Source organism: Dipodomys ordii, unplaced genomic scaffold, assembly GCF_000151885.1.
Source record: "Dipodomys ordii isolate 6190 unplaced genomic scaffold, Dord_2.0 Scaffold35, whole genome shotgun sequence".
NCBI lineage: Eukaryota > Metazoa > Chordata > Mammalia > Rodentia > Heteromyidae > Dipodomys > Dipodomys ordii.
The window spans coordinates 5086848-5100236 of record NW_012267251.1 but is presented as its reverse complement, the minus strand read 5'-3'; the positions used below and the strand labels follow the sequence as shown (position 1 = coordinate 5100236).

Below are 13389 nucleotides of genomic sequence, written 5' to 3'. Positions count from 1 at the left end.
TGCTGTCCCTCAGCTCTTCAGCTCAAGGCTAGCACTCTACCACTTGAGCCACAGCACCACTTCTGGCTTTGTTCTTTTTGCTTATGTGGTGCTGAGGAATCGAACCCAGGGCTTCAGGCATGCAAGGCAAGCACTCTACCACTGAGCCACCTTCCCAGCCCCTAGATGTATTATTTGACTAGATTAATGTCTCACTTGATTTGACAGTTGTGTTAAGATTGCTGTAGGAAAGATTTCCTCCTTCCTTCTTGATGCCTCTGTGGGTGATCTAAGTGGATCTAGGTGTGAACTGCTCTTGGGCTGCTCTGAATCTTGGAATCCTACTGTGAAAAGTGATTTGTACCCTGGTTTAGATCACAGCTGGAATTATGGTATTTCTATCTATAGAATAACAATAAGTGAATGGTTAATAAATCATGTTTAATAAGCCTCTCAGAGCAATGGAAGACATTGGTTCTAAAATCTATGACCGCACTGGGGAGGCAACTCAGGGGTAAAAGCATCTGCTCTAGTTGAATCTCCAGAACTACAAATGAATAAGAAAAATCAAATTCTAGACAATACTAGAAACCAGGGTACACTCTTCACGTTTCCTACCTAGATGTCATACTTCTTAAATCTGAGCGATAAATCTGTATATACCTTTGTAAAAAAGTTCCCAAATGTCTATATACCTTACTGTATTTCATAAGGATCATTTAATATGTATTTTAAAATATAGAAACATGAAAGTAAATATATTTTCCTCTCCTCAGTCGCTGTGGGCCTGGTCTAAACAGGATATTGGTACTGACCCAAGGCCATTCTCTCATCTGGTTTCAATCCACTGTTTGAGTGCAGTATTTTAAAAAGTTATTTTATGTATTTCTTTTGTTGGAAGTAGATGGTGGACTTAGGGTTTAGAGCAGTTAAGTGAAAGCTAACTCTGGCTGGAGTAGGTTTGATGAAGAGTTAGTCAATTTACTCACTTAACAAATATTCATTGACAGCACATTCTATGTTTGACACTATTCTAAGGGCTAACTGTAACTTGAGAAACCATAGGAAAAATCTCTTGCCTTGGGAACTTATATTCTTGTGAGGAAAGAGATGATAAACAAATAAGTGAACTTGTGTAGAACAAAGCATCACAGAATGGGAAAGGACGTGTATTTACACGGGGTAGCTGGGAGGACAGTTGTTGGTGTTAAGCCAGGTATAATGACACGGGGCATTTGCTAAGCCCTGGCTTCGGCTTGTGAGAGTTCACTATAGCAGTAGTAGTGTCTGATTCATGGGGGAAAAGAGATTGGAGGAAGTAGGATTTCAGTGGTTTCAATATCAGAAGCCTATTGGGAACAATTCTTTTAGATCGATAGTTTTGTCATTATAGAAGGAAGCAGAGAAATGGGAGGTAAGGAAACAGAGGAACAGAAGCCAAAGGAAAGTTTTCATAATAAGAAAGTTGAATATACATATCACCCGATGTGGAAGAAATAACTGTATTGTCAAAGCTCATAGAACTCATAAAATTTATAGACTACGATAGACAATTTGCCCCATGAAAGTTAGAATGTGTTTGTGACTTTAACTAAGCATTCACTATCCCACAATACTGTGACATTTGTGAAATTATGCAATCACTTAATTACAATAAAGAATTTTCAAAAAAAAAAGAAAGTTGACCCATAAATTACAAGTAAATACACGGGGTGGTATACAAGTGGTTGCAAATGAATTAACTGATGTATGATAGACTCCATGGAGAAAGACTAGGTCAAAGCCCAACAAAAGCATCACCAGGAAATGGTGACAGTCCTCTGAAGGAGAGGAGGGCCAGGAGGAGCGGGGTAGATGATTGAAGGAAGGAAGAGGGAGAATGTAGTTGAGAATTCATTGCGTATAGTAAGGAAAGATATTTGTGAATCTCAAAGTAGGTCAGCCAACAATGATTTGATGGTATACATTAAGGTTACTACTGTGCAGTTATGTAACTTTGATCATGCTACTTCATTCCTCTGTATCTAAAGTTTCTCCTCTATCAAATGAAATATGGATATTTTCTACTTTACAATGTTACTAAGCAAGTAAGTCTCATCATAATTTCCCAACCAGTGTTCAGTATTACAGTTAAACAACACAGAGAATCTGTGAGAGGGGGAAAAAAGGAAGTCCATAAGTTCATATCAACCAAATTTGCTAATGGAAAAAAAGGTGGTGTTGGATTGTGAGAAAAAAATTGGAACCAAATATTCACAAGCCAAGTCTCTGAATAAAGGGGAGAGGGATTCAAATTCAAATGTAATATAGAGTTATGGGCATCTTTTTCAAGAGAGATTAAAGATACAAAGGACAGTGTGGTAAATGTGTGTATTCAAACTTGTGAATGTAGAGTGCAGATTCCTAGCATTGCAGAAACTATGTTTTCAGGGAGAGGTTGCAGGAAACTGTCATGCGGGGGGGGGGGGGAAATGGCAAGACCAGCCTCATCCGGGTACTGATGGATTTGCTGATGGGCAGGTAGACACACACCCATCAAAGGAAAGTTGCCAAGTGGGCTTTCTTCTTATTGTTTTGTGGGTGGGGACCTAATTTAGGAAATGGTGATCTTGTGCCTAAGACTCACGGCTAATAAACGGCAGTGTGCTAACCCTACACACTCATTCTGTATTCCTAGGAATGAGGAAGGAAAGGCAAGAATCATCAGCCTATGATTCTTTACACATCGGCTTCAGATGACCAGTGATTTCTCCGGTTTGGCACTCCACTTACTAGGACACGATAAGGTGAGAGGCTAAGCTGGCTGCTCTAGAACACTACTCGTGGAGGTTTATTAAATCCCTCCCAGAGGAATCACACATGTCTTTAGCGAGGTGTTTCCTGTAGTCTCGGTGTGTTGCCTGTATTCTGTTTCTGTGTTTCCAATTGGGACAAGTGCAACGTGTGCCACATGCATCGGATGGACTTGAGCACCACCTACATTCAAATCCCTGTGGCACCGGCTGGCACTGGGCGCTGGGAGGACAGGGGCTGAGCTCACACCAGCGGACTTCCTCACAGGCTTTCCCGGCCGTGTGCGCGGGGCAGGAGCAGGAGAAATCATCCCACAGGGAATAGCAGGCCCCGCCATGACGGCAGGGGTTAGACTGGGTGGAAAAGACATCACAGGAAACATTAAAGGTGAGTGCACACACACACACACACACACACACACACACACACAACTACATATTATATATATCACAATCTATGTATCCCATTAAAATGCCAATTTCCCTACCTGGTAATCGTGAAACATACATTATTAATACTGTAGCAAAAACCTATTACCATAGCTAGTGACTGTCCAAAAGAGTAGTAGGGAGGAGAGGGATGGAGAGAGGACCAGGAAATAGAAAGGAGCAGAGAGACAGGATGAGAGAGAAGAAATAAAATCAACTCTTACGTGAGGAGGGATTTTAAAGGACAGTGAAGCCCTGAGTAAATTGTGAATTACCAGGCATGCTTGCGCCAGCACTATTGGTGCTGTCTTTGCAGATAAGGAAGCTGAGGTCTTCCTCTATTATCTGTCTTTCTAATTACTTATTTACTTGTGTGTTTGCTTTTCTGAGATGTAAACACAAGGCCTCCTGTGTGATAAACACACACATGTTAAACAAACCACAAAGCTACACAGCCAGCCAATTATCTGACTTTTGGAAACTTCTGTTAACAGTGCATATGGGGATAAAAATGCCCATTTCATACATTAGTCCTTCCGCAGAATTGCATGGAAAAGTCCAATGGAAGTATTCCTTTGATAAAGCTACAAGGATTCATTTGTGGATGTTTAGAGCTCAGCCTGGTATAGGGCCATCGGAGCTCAACAAACATTCAACACAGATTAAATGATTTCCTTCTTTTCCTCCAAAAGCTCACCTAGAGATAACAACTTCATATATTTAAAACAGCTCACAAAGGAAGGGGTAACAATGCTCGATAGGAAATGTACTCAGTACCTTATTTATGTATCTGTAGCCCCTCTGAACAGTATCTTTACAATAAAAATATTTTTTAAAAAGTGGGTAAAAGAAAACATGGGCCCTGCGAAGTTATATTTCAGTGGACTGCAAATCCAACCAGCAAAAAGAAGCTAACCTCTCACTCATGATTTTCATGTTGACTGAATAAAAGTTTAAAATCTATAGCTGAACATTTAAGTTCAAGTTAGCGATAGAAAAGGTGACAGTGACCAAAATGCACTGTAGTCATAAACAGATCTGAGGACACTCCTTTGTAACAAGTTCTTAAAACAGTTAGAAATCGATTTTTTTTGGGGGGGGGTTGGTCATGGGGCCTGAACTCTGGGCCTGGGCACTGTCCCTCAGCTCTTCAGCTCAAGACTAGCGCTCTACCACCTGAGCCACAGCACCACTTCTGGCTTTTTCTGCTTATGTGGTGCTGAGAAATTGAACCGAGGGCCTTATGCATGCAAGGCAAGCACTGTACCACTGAGCCACCTTCCCAGCCCCTAGAAATCGATTTGTTTAAAAAGCTAATGAGATCTTCTAAGAAGAGTTCAGCTAAACCTCCAGAATGCCATTCAAGGTTTAGAAATGAAAACAATGTCGCTCTTGGATATTTTGATTGCTGTTTGTGGTGTGAAGGGAGGGAGGCATCAAATGAGTTAATTTGCTTGTTTGACACACCATAAGACAAGACAATATTTTATGGCTTACTGTAAATTCCCTAGACTTGCTGAAAAACACTATTGGGTGATAGATGGATCAGGAACACTGTCTTCATATATACAGATGATTTTAATCAATTACTTACCTTAAAAAATAAATATGAGGCCATGGTGTGTACCGAGTAGACACAAACAACCCTACCTTGCAGGCATTGTCTCCAGGACAGCCTTGGGTCACATTAACAAGAGACGGATGATGGGACACACCAGTTGTTGAGTTGGGGAAGAATTCCAGCTTTTGGTTGTTGAGTCTTATATCCTGGATACAACCTTTGAAGAATCCGCCATGAACTTCAGTCTCCTGCCTGTCAGGCAGGCCGCCGACATAGAGCATGTCTCCTTCCTGGACTGTCCATGTAGGAGCAGAAATAAATCCCAGGCTTTGTGAAGACTGATACAGTTCTATTCCATTTGGCGTGATTGTCAATGATACAAAATGGACATTTCCATCACTCAGAACAACTTTTACTACTAATTTGGGAGATCCGGGAGTCAGCAATGCTAGTCTTCCCTGCTCCAACCAGAGGCGGACATATTGAAAAGTGCTGTTTTCCAAAGCTAGAAGTAAGCCTGATGTTTGGTGTGTGCGGATGAACATGGAGATGCTGAAGTTTTGTCCATAACTCTCATCAAGATGAAAGACAGCGTACCCAGTGGTGTCTTCCTGGCCAAATCTGCCTGCCACATACTCTTCAGTGTGAAAATGAGAGGAAAAGCCCAGTTAAAAAAACTATGTTAGCACTCAAAAGTAAGAAAGAGTATGAGACGAAAACCACACACACACACACACACACACACACACACACAAATTGTACTTTGTTTTTCAAGTTCAGGACAGCCTTACTCAAGAAACAACAAATCCAGTGATCCAGCCTCATTTTCTGAACATCTAAGCTTACTTATTCTAAAAATAACTACATAGCCTCCCGAGTAGCTAGGATAACAGGTATGAGCCACCTGGCTAAAGAGTAAATATTTCTAATGGCTTTATTTTACCTATCTATCTGTCTGTCTGTCTGTCTGTCTGTTTGTCTGTCTATCTATATAGAAGTGCAAGAACTGAGCCAGGCACTAGATAGAGGGAAAGGAAAAAACTGAGTACACCCAGTGGGATAAAAGAAGAGCCCAGGGAAAATGGCCGGCCACCTCCGGAGGAAAGAGCTCACAGGAGCATGAAAGGTTGGACCGCGCTCTCACGGAGAGCTAACGTCAGTGGAGAACTGGAAATTTGCCCACTGCATTTTGTGATCTAGAAATCACCGTGGACCTTGACAAGAACACTGTCATGAAGATACTGCTGTCTTCATGTTTGTTTCATCCTGGTCTTAGCCAGAAAAAAAAGAGCACAACCCAACATGTTTAGGGGTCGTGGTGGGTCCAGTAAAAATGAGGCTGGAGGTAAGACACACGTTGGTTTATGCAGAGCTCCCTGTGTTTGAAGACTTCCTGAATAAAGGCGACATTTTTCAGATCTCTGACACGATTTCCTATAGGAATGCTGCGCTTTTGAATCTGTTTTTGGAGACCGCCTGCTCCAGGCAACTACAGGTAAATTTCAAAGTGTACTGTTAGATAAAATAGCCTCTTTGAAGAGGTTAACATCTCAGAATACACGGTGGCACTTTTATAGGGGATAAAATACTTAATAAGAAATCCTGGCTCTTGAAGCCCTTGAGTTCTGAGGCTGTACACGCTCCCTCCATTGCTCGTCCTGAGGGGTTGGGTGGGTCCCTGCCGGTCAGCTACATCTCCCGAAGCCTCACTTTGTGGATCTGGATTCAAAGCCAGACCTCAGATCTGGTCCTCCCCACCCCCCACCACCCCAGAAGCAAGTCCTATTCTTCAGAAATCACAAGCAGGTAGTACCAGGGTACAAAGTGCTACATGATCTTAGGAACACACAAAGTCACGTATGACTGACTTGACTATGCACACGGAGGTCTGGTTTTCATACATGTTAGTAACGTGCCCTGAAGATGGATAACAGGTACAGAAGAAGCAGGAAAAAGAAGTAAGTTTGGCAAGCTTCAGCGGTTGATACAAGGTGAGGTTTGATGTGAATAAATGGAAGGCACATCAAGCTAGGCACTGGTGGCTTATGCCTGTGACCCTAGCTACTCAGAAGTCTGAGATGTGAAGATTGAGGTTCGAAGCCAGCCCGGGCATTAACGTCTGCGAGTCTCTTATCTCCAATTAATCACGTGTGGAGCATGGTTTAATTTAAATTGACTCAAGAAGTGATGTTAAGCTTATACAATGTATCTTCAAGAATTACAGTGTAGTTGGCACATGAAAGCTTTGAGCAGATCTAGTTTCTCATAGATATAGGGAAAGAATTGTTTGGGAACTTGAGTCAAAATGGAAGACATGAGCTGCCCACTCCTCAAGCAGAGGTTTGAGCCATTATATGTAGCAGGCATGATGCTATAAAAAAAAAAAAAGTCCAGCCACAGCCGAGTGCCTTGATTCACGCCTGTAATCCCAGCTACTCAGGAGGCTGTGATCTGAGGATCACGGTTCATAGTCAGCCTGGGTAGGAAAACACTCATCTCCAATTAAGTACCAAAAAAGCTGGAAGTGGAGCTGTGGCTCAAGAGTGCTAGCAAGCCTTGAGCAAAATAAACTCAGGGGCAGTGCCCAGACCCTGAGTTCAAGCCCCAGAAACTCGAATTCTATGCCCAAGTTCTATGCCCAAGAAACTCGAATTCAAAGGGGAGTCATTAGAGAATTATGAGAAGTCTGGTTCTCAAGTCTAGCTTGTACCGATGAAGATAAAACACGTGCACCTTGGGGAGACGATGCACACATGCTAAAGCACCAGCCAGCTCCGCGTTCTTACAAAACAGTACCAGGACATAGGGAGAGACCACTTTACCCACAGCCGTGCAGGCTCAGCTCAGGGAAACCTGGCTCAGAACACTCTGGACGAGACCATTTTGAGAATATCAACTTTTGCATTCAGTCAGCCAGTGAGAGCACCCCTTTAATCCGCTGTTGCTTTCCATATATATGTGCCTTATTAGAAAAACCACGTGTGAGTGCTCCCCATGATTTGGGTGAAGGGTGTGCTTCTTCAGTCCATCTCCCTTGTGGGGACGATACACGTCTAAGGACGGAGAGACTCCAAGTTCTCATTACTACAGTTGAATATCACTTACAAGTGAATAAACACCCAGAGAACATTCCTCAGAGATAACAGCCAGGACGGAACATTTTAGCTCTACAACTAAGGAGAGACATGACAAACAGTTCTCCTTAAACCCATCCCAATCAGTTTTTAGAAAAGACATGATCTTACAAGACTCCCTCCCGATGCGTAATGTTGTGACACAAATGTTCTCAGTGAGAACAGTGAGAGGGTTTAAAGAAACTGGGCTGGGGGGGTGCGACTAACTAGAAGGGGTGCAGCCAATTCGGGGACATGGTTAAAAACATTTCATGATTTCCCTAGATGGGAAAAAAAACCAGAACCCACTGGACTGACCTCTCTTGAATCCCTACAGCAAGCCTCCTCTTCCCTTTCCCCTTCCCCCCTCCCATCCCCCCTTCCCCTTGCCTTCTCTTCCTCCCTCCCCCACCCTGTCCACCACGGTCAGCAGGAGCTCCATTCACTGCATCTGGAGGCCAGTCCAAACCAGTCGGCATCTGTTTGTTATTTTGTAGATGTCGTAAAAATATTGCCTTGGGTCAATTAAATTTTTTTCTTCAAAAAGTGAACCATAACCCTGGGCATAATTTCCCCCTTTTTTCTCCTCGAGAAATAATGACAAGACAACTTGCCACTCCACTTAAAATCTTACTCAGAGCGGGAAATGCCGTCCCTCATGGTCACGTGGGACCGTGGCTTGTAATGAATATTGTGGTCAAGGAGGAAGCGTGAATAGTTTCTAATAATTCTCAGCCATTTGAATGCAGAGTAGGGTATGCGCTCAGACTGGTTTTAATTTTATGTCCTATAAAGCAGAGGAGACAATTGACTTGGAGTAAATTACAGCCAAACTTCAAAGCAGACTGATAGAAACACCACTCAGACATTTTTTTGAAGCCTGATGGTTATAATGAGAAGACACAGGTATGTATTGATCACTATCAATGGCAATCTTTGGAATGGTGTAGGAAATAAAGGATTTTGAAATATATTTCATGATTTGCTAGAGAAACAAGATCACGTTAATTATGACCTCTAGCAACTTTTGGTGTTTGTACTGGTCGCATTTTCTTCCTTTATTTTTAAAATTGAGTTAAGCCAACTATCTGTGTTCTTCAAGACCATCTTGTAAAAGTTACCTTTTGAGTCAAATTCATAGTTCGCTAATTTCCTAAACATAGACATGATTTTTGGAGCAGGTATGAACTGCATAGAGAAGAGGGTAGGAAAGCTCGCTGAGAATTTACTAACCACAGGGTATTTTGTGCTATTATGTGGCATTGGGCATTTTGTCCCCAAAAGTTCTTTTCTCCCTACCAAAGAGACTTTCCTCAACTAAGATTTATGATATTGTCTCTCACTATCCCTTATTCCCTCCCTCTGTTCCTCCCCTCTCTTCCCTCCCCTCTTCTCTCCCCTCTTCCCCCCCCCCCAGGGACTTGAATTTAGGATTTCATGCTCTTGGCTTTCTTGCTCAAAGTTGGTGCTCTACCACTTGAACCACATTCCCACTTCTGGCTTTTGGGTGGTTGGTTGGAGATAAGAATCTCATGGACTTTTCTGTCTGGGTTGGTTTTGAACTGTGATCAGATCTCAGCCTCCTGAGTAGTTAGAATTACAGGTGTGAGCCATCAGCACCTGGTTTCATAATAAGTTTCTGATATATACAGCACCTGGTAAAATTCTAAGTGTACTTTATAAACACAGGTGGAAAACCCATGGACAGAAGCTCTCTGCTCATCCCTTGGGACCACTGTGTGGCTTGCGCTCTAACCTCCTGCAGATGCCCTGGAAATGGCCACACCCCAGTGCACCTTTGTTTTCTCATTAGAAGGCTGTGGGTTTCCCAGCAGCAATAGCAGCTTCCGTTCCTGCCCTCCCCCTTCTGTGTGCTGGTGCCCAGCCCTCTCTCACCGCTCAGACAGTCAGGCCCTGTGTAAGGCCTGTCGCACTCACACCGGTAACTCAGCCACAGGTTCATGCAGCGTCCTCTGTTTTGACAGGTTTGCCCTGCACACCAGTCCTTTCTCAGGCAGCCCGTCTGGATGTTTAATGACCAGCCAGGGGCAGTGTTCTCCAGGGTAATGTGAGTCCTGTCAAACAGAATGTCTTGGAGACAGCCGATGAACGGAGGCGTGGATGGTCCATCAGAGACGTTCAGGAGAGAGACGCCATGGTTGGCTGTTCCAGTCGGTAACCCACCCAAAAAAGAGTTCTGGGGAGCACACATTGAGTGATTGCTTTCCAGGGGAGCCCCGACAGTGCATTTCTCCTTACAGATGTCATCGATTAGGGCCAGGGTCACCGTCTCCCCGAACATCACCTGCACCGAATGCCATTCCCCATCACTGGTGGTGTGGGGAAGGGAGAGGTGCGCCTTTGACCGGCTGTGGCCGTGGATGGATAGGTGAATGCGCCCACGGAGCAGCTGCAGCGCCACAGACGTGTCTCCGAGGCCTCGGAACAGCAGCAGGGCATCCGGCTGGACGGTCTGAAACCCGAAGGACAGGTGGCAGGCAGAGCCAGTGGTGTTACCTGTGCTTCCTGGGACCCCCAGGAAGCCGCTGCCATTGAAGGAAAGCGTGGTGACCGTGTCACACACGGCCCCCGCGTGGCCCGCTGGACACAGGCAGGTGAACCCGTGCTGGCCATGCCGAGGTGCGGGATGCACAGCCCGGCATTGAGACACGGGCCACCAGCGCAGCCCAGGAGGGCCTGCGCGCAGTCCTCTCCCCCGAAAGACGGCCAAGAACCGTTAGCAACTGGACAGTGGCACGTGTAGCCCGCCGGCAAGGCCTGGCACCTGCCGCCGTTCTGACAGGGGCTCGATGAACACTCGTCCACGTCTCCTTCACAGTGGATTCCTGTGAAGCAACACACAATAGATCCCAGTTACAGGAATTCAGGAGGAAGACATGTTCACAACATTCTCACACATAGTCTCCCAGCCCGTCAGCCTTAGAACCATAACAGAGTCAAATCAAATCCTCCAAGAGACTTCAAATGAGGGCCATCCTCCCACATGGGGTGGGCTGAGAAGAGCAGTTACGACGTGGAATTCTTCCTCTAAGACAGGTGCACTGCCCCCCATTGCCAGACAGCCAGGGACGGGATAGATCATAAATGCTGCTTCCAAAGGGATCCCAGCTACTAATGACGCACGTGTGGTCTCCTGCCGTGTGACTGCTCTGTCGTCTCACGCCGTTCTACCTGGCGGTGGTGATTTTTGTCTTCTGTCTTGTCTGCCTCCGGATTCCCATGGAATTTCTAATCTCAAATTTTTTTCAGCTACAGATTTGGACATTACACATTTCAGAGCGCACGGGAGGCTTCCCGCACGATGCTAGTCTAACCCCCGGCATCTGTCCCACAACAAACTCCTACTTGCACTGTTAACTTTTTTTTTAATGTCTTTTCCCTAGTTCTAAGACAAAGATACTTAATAATAGAATTATCAGAACTTATTTAAGTGAAGTAGCAAGAAAAATAGTGACCATAGATACAAATGAACAAAGAGCATAAATAACAATTAACCTAGGTAGAGTACTTTCAATTCCCTAACATCCTCATTCAAGTGATAACATTTCTACTTACCCAAATCATTTGAGGTTTTCAAGGCTCATATTCTTAGTTCTTTGTCACAGAGGATTGAGGTTTGGGAAGTGCAAAGTCTAAAGTCCTTAAGCATTTTAACAATTTAATCCTAAATTAAGTAGGCTTTTAAAAATCCATCTTATTTTCCCACTTTATTCTACAGTTCCATGGGTGCTTTTGCCAATGGTAAACAGCCAGGAAGCATGGTCTTAAGCACACTTTCACTTTCTAGGCCTCAGTTTCCTCATCCACAAAATGGGATTCATCACAGCATTTATGCCACAGAGCTTTGATAAAGATGATGTGACACTGCTCACAACAAATTGTTCTGTAACAAGTTCTCAGTAAGTGTCCGTCGTCAGTAAGAAGCAATAAGCCAAAGAATAACCCTCTAGTGACAAATTTCAAGTAGTACTTGGCCACTAAGAGAGAAAAATTAGAAAGTGTAAGCACATACAGTGTCCCATAAATTGTAAATTTTTCATAAGGAGAGACTTATATAGATAACAAATTAGTGCAGATTCTCTTGAGATGAGAGTTACACGAATAAATAAATAAAATGCTTGTTCTGTTCTTCCTTGTATGTCTTAACCACAATTGAATGCCTAGAAAGTGGTCATGATTTTTTAAAAATGAAATGATTCATGGTGGCATTCTTACAGTATTAAATATTATATAATGCATTTAATCTGATCCAGAGTTCAAAGTTCTCTTCTTACATGGACTTCCAAGTTAACTGAGGTAATTTAATCACTGACTATCTACTGCCATTTATGTCTCACACATTTAGACTCTTAATTGGACCTACTGGACTTCTAATCTCTATTTGGATAACTTTCACACAACTATGGTTACAGAAATTAAGCAAGCGCTGTGGAAATAGTGATCGTAACACAGCATTAGTGACACATGTTATGAAAAGCTGATGAATGGAAAGAATAGAGATGAAAATGTGCTGCTCTGTTACTCCATCATCTCGATAGATACAGAGAACTGGACTTTCAGAAACTACAGACAAAACTGAGTTCTAAAGGAGCATTCCAATGCATGTTTAATTTAATAACTGATGCTGTGAAAAGTTTAAACTTACTTACTAGAGGGTATGCTGCTTAAATTTGATTTCTACACTATTTGGAAAAAATATTAATCAATAAGCACTCAGAGAAAATTCAGCTGGGAAGAGTCGCACATTTTTGTCATTACAATCTTTGGTAAGAAGATCACAAGTTCAAAGCCAGCCTGGGCTATGATGCAAGACCTTGTTTCAAAGTAAACAAATAAATCAACAGATATAAAAACAAGCAAACAGAAATGCGGCATTTCCAATAACTCATCATAAGCAGAGTAGACTGCTGTGTGTTTCACAGTTAACGTCTTGAGTGGGGAGATTTTCTTTGCCTCTCCACCAGATCCCATGATGACTTCTTTGCTCACATGTGGATAATTAAGCCCTGAGCACTTATAACACACACAAATACACACACTAATTAAAATGGTGGGTCACATAATGCAACATAGAATCAAATAAATCTTTGCCAGGTCAACTTCAGGCTGTCATGGGAGGGCCAAGGCTGGGAAGTTTCTCCTGCCTCTTTCTCTACCTCAACCGTCTCTGCCTCCAGACCACTGAGTGTTCTGGCTCCTGGGTCACGAGAATTTGGAGAAAAGAATTCACAGAGAGAACAGGAAGTTTTTGGCCACGGGGTGTTGATCTGTTCCATGTCCTCTGAACCTGGTGGAGACTTTAATGTTGCCATTTCTGAGGACCTTGGGATCTCTTTATGCTTCTCCAGCTGAGGCCACTTCACCCGGGTGACAGGCAGGTGGGGGGGGAAGGGAGGGCGCCTTCCCCGAGACTGCTCATGGCTGCTCTCTCTCTGCTCATGGCTGCTCTCTGCTCTGCTCATGGCTGCTCTCTCTCTGCTCATGGCTGCTCTCT

The 13389-nt window shown here is 43.6% G+C and overlaps 1 protein-coding gene across 1 annotated transcript in view; it reads right to left on the bottom strand.

Annotated features, from left to right (window-relative positions):
* The window catches only part of Crb1 (crumbs family member 1, photoreceptor morphogenesis associated), a 144524-nt gene that overhangs the window by 38011 nt on the left and 93124 nt on the right, over positions 1–13389 (bottom strand). Inside the window, 5 exon segments of the mRNA XM_013017298.1 lie at positions 196–344; positions 2960–3125; positions 4851–5398; positions 9771–10514; positions 10517–10729. Of these exon segments, the coding sequence (XP_012872752.1) occupies positions 196–344; positions 2960–3125; positions 4851–5398; positions 9771–10514; positions 10517–10729 (1820 nt within the window).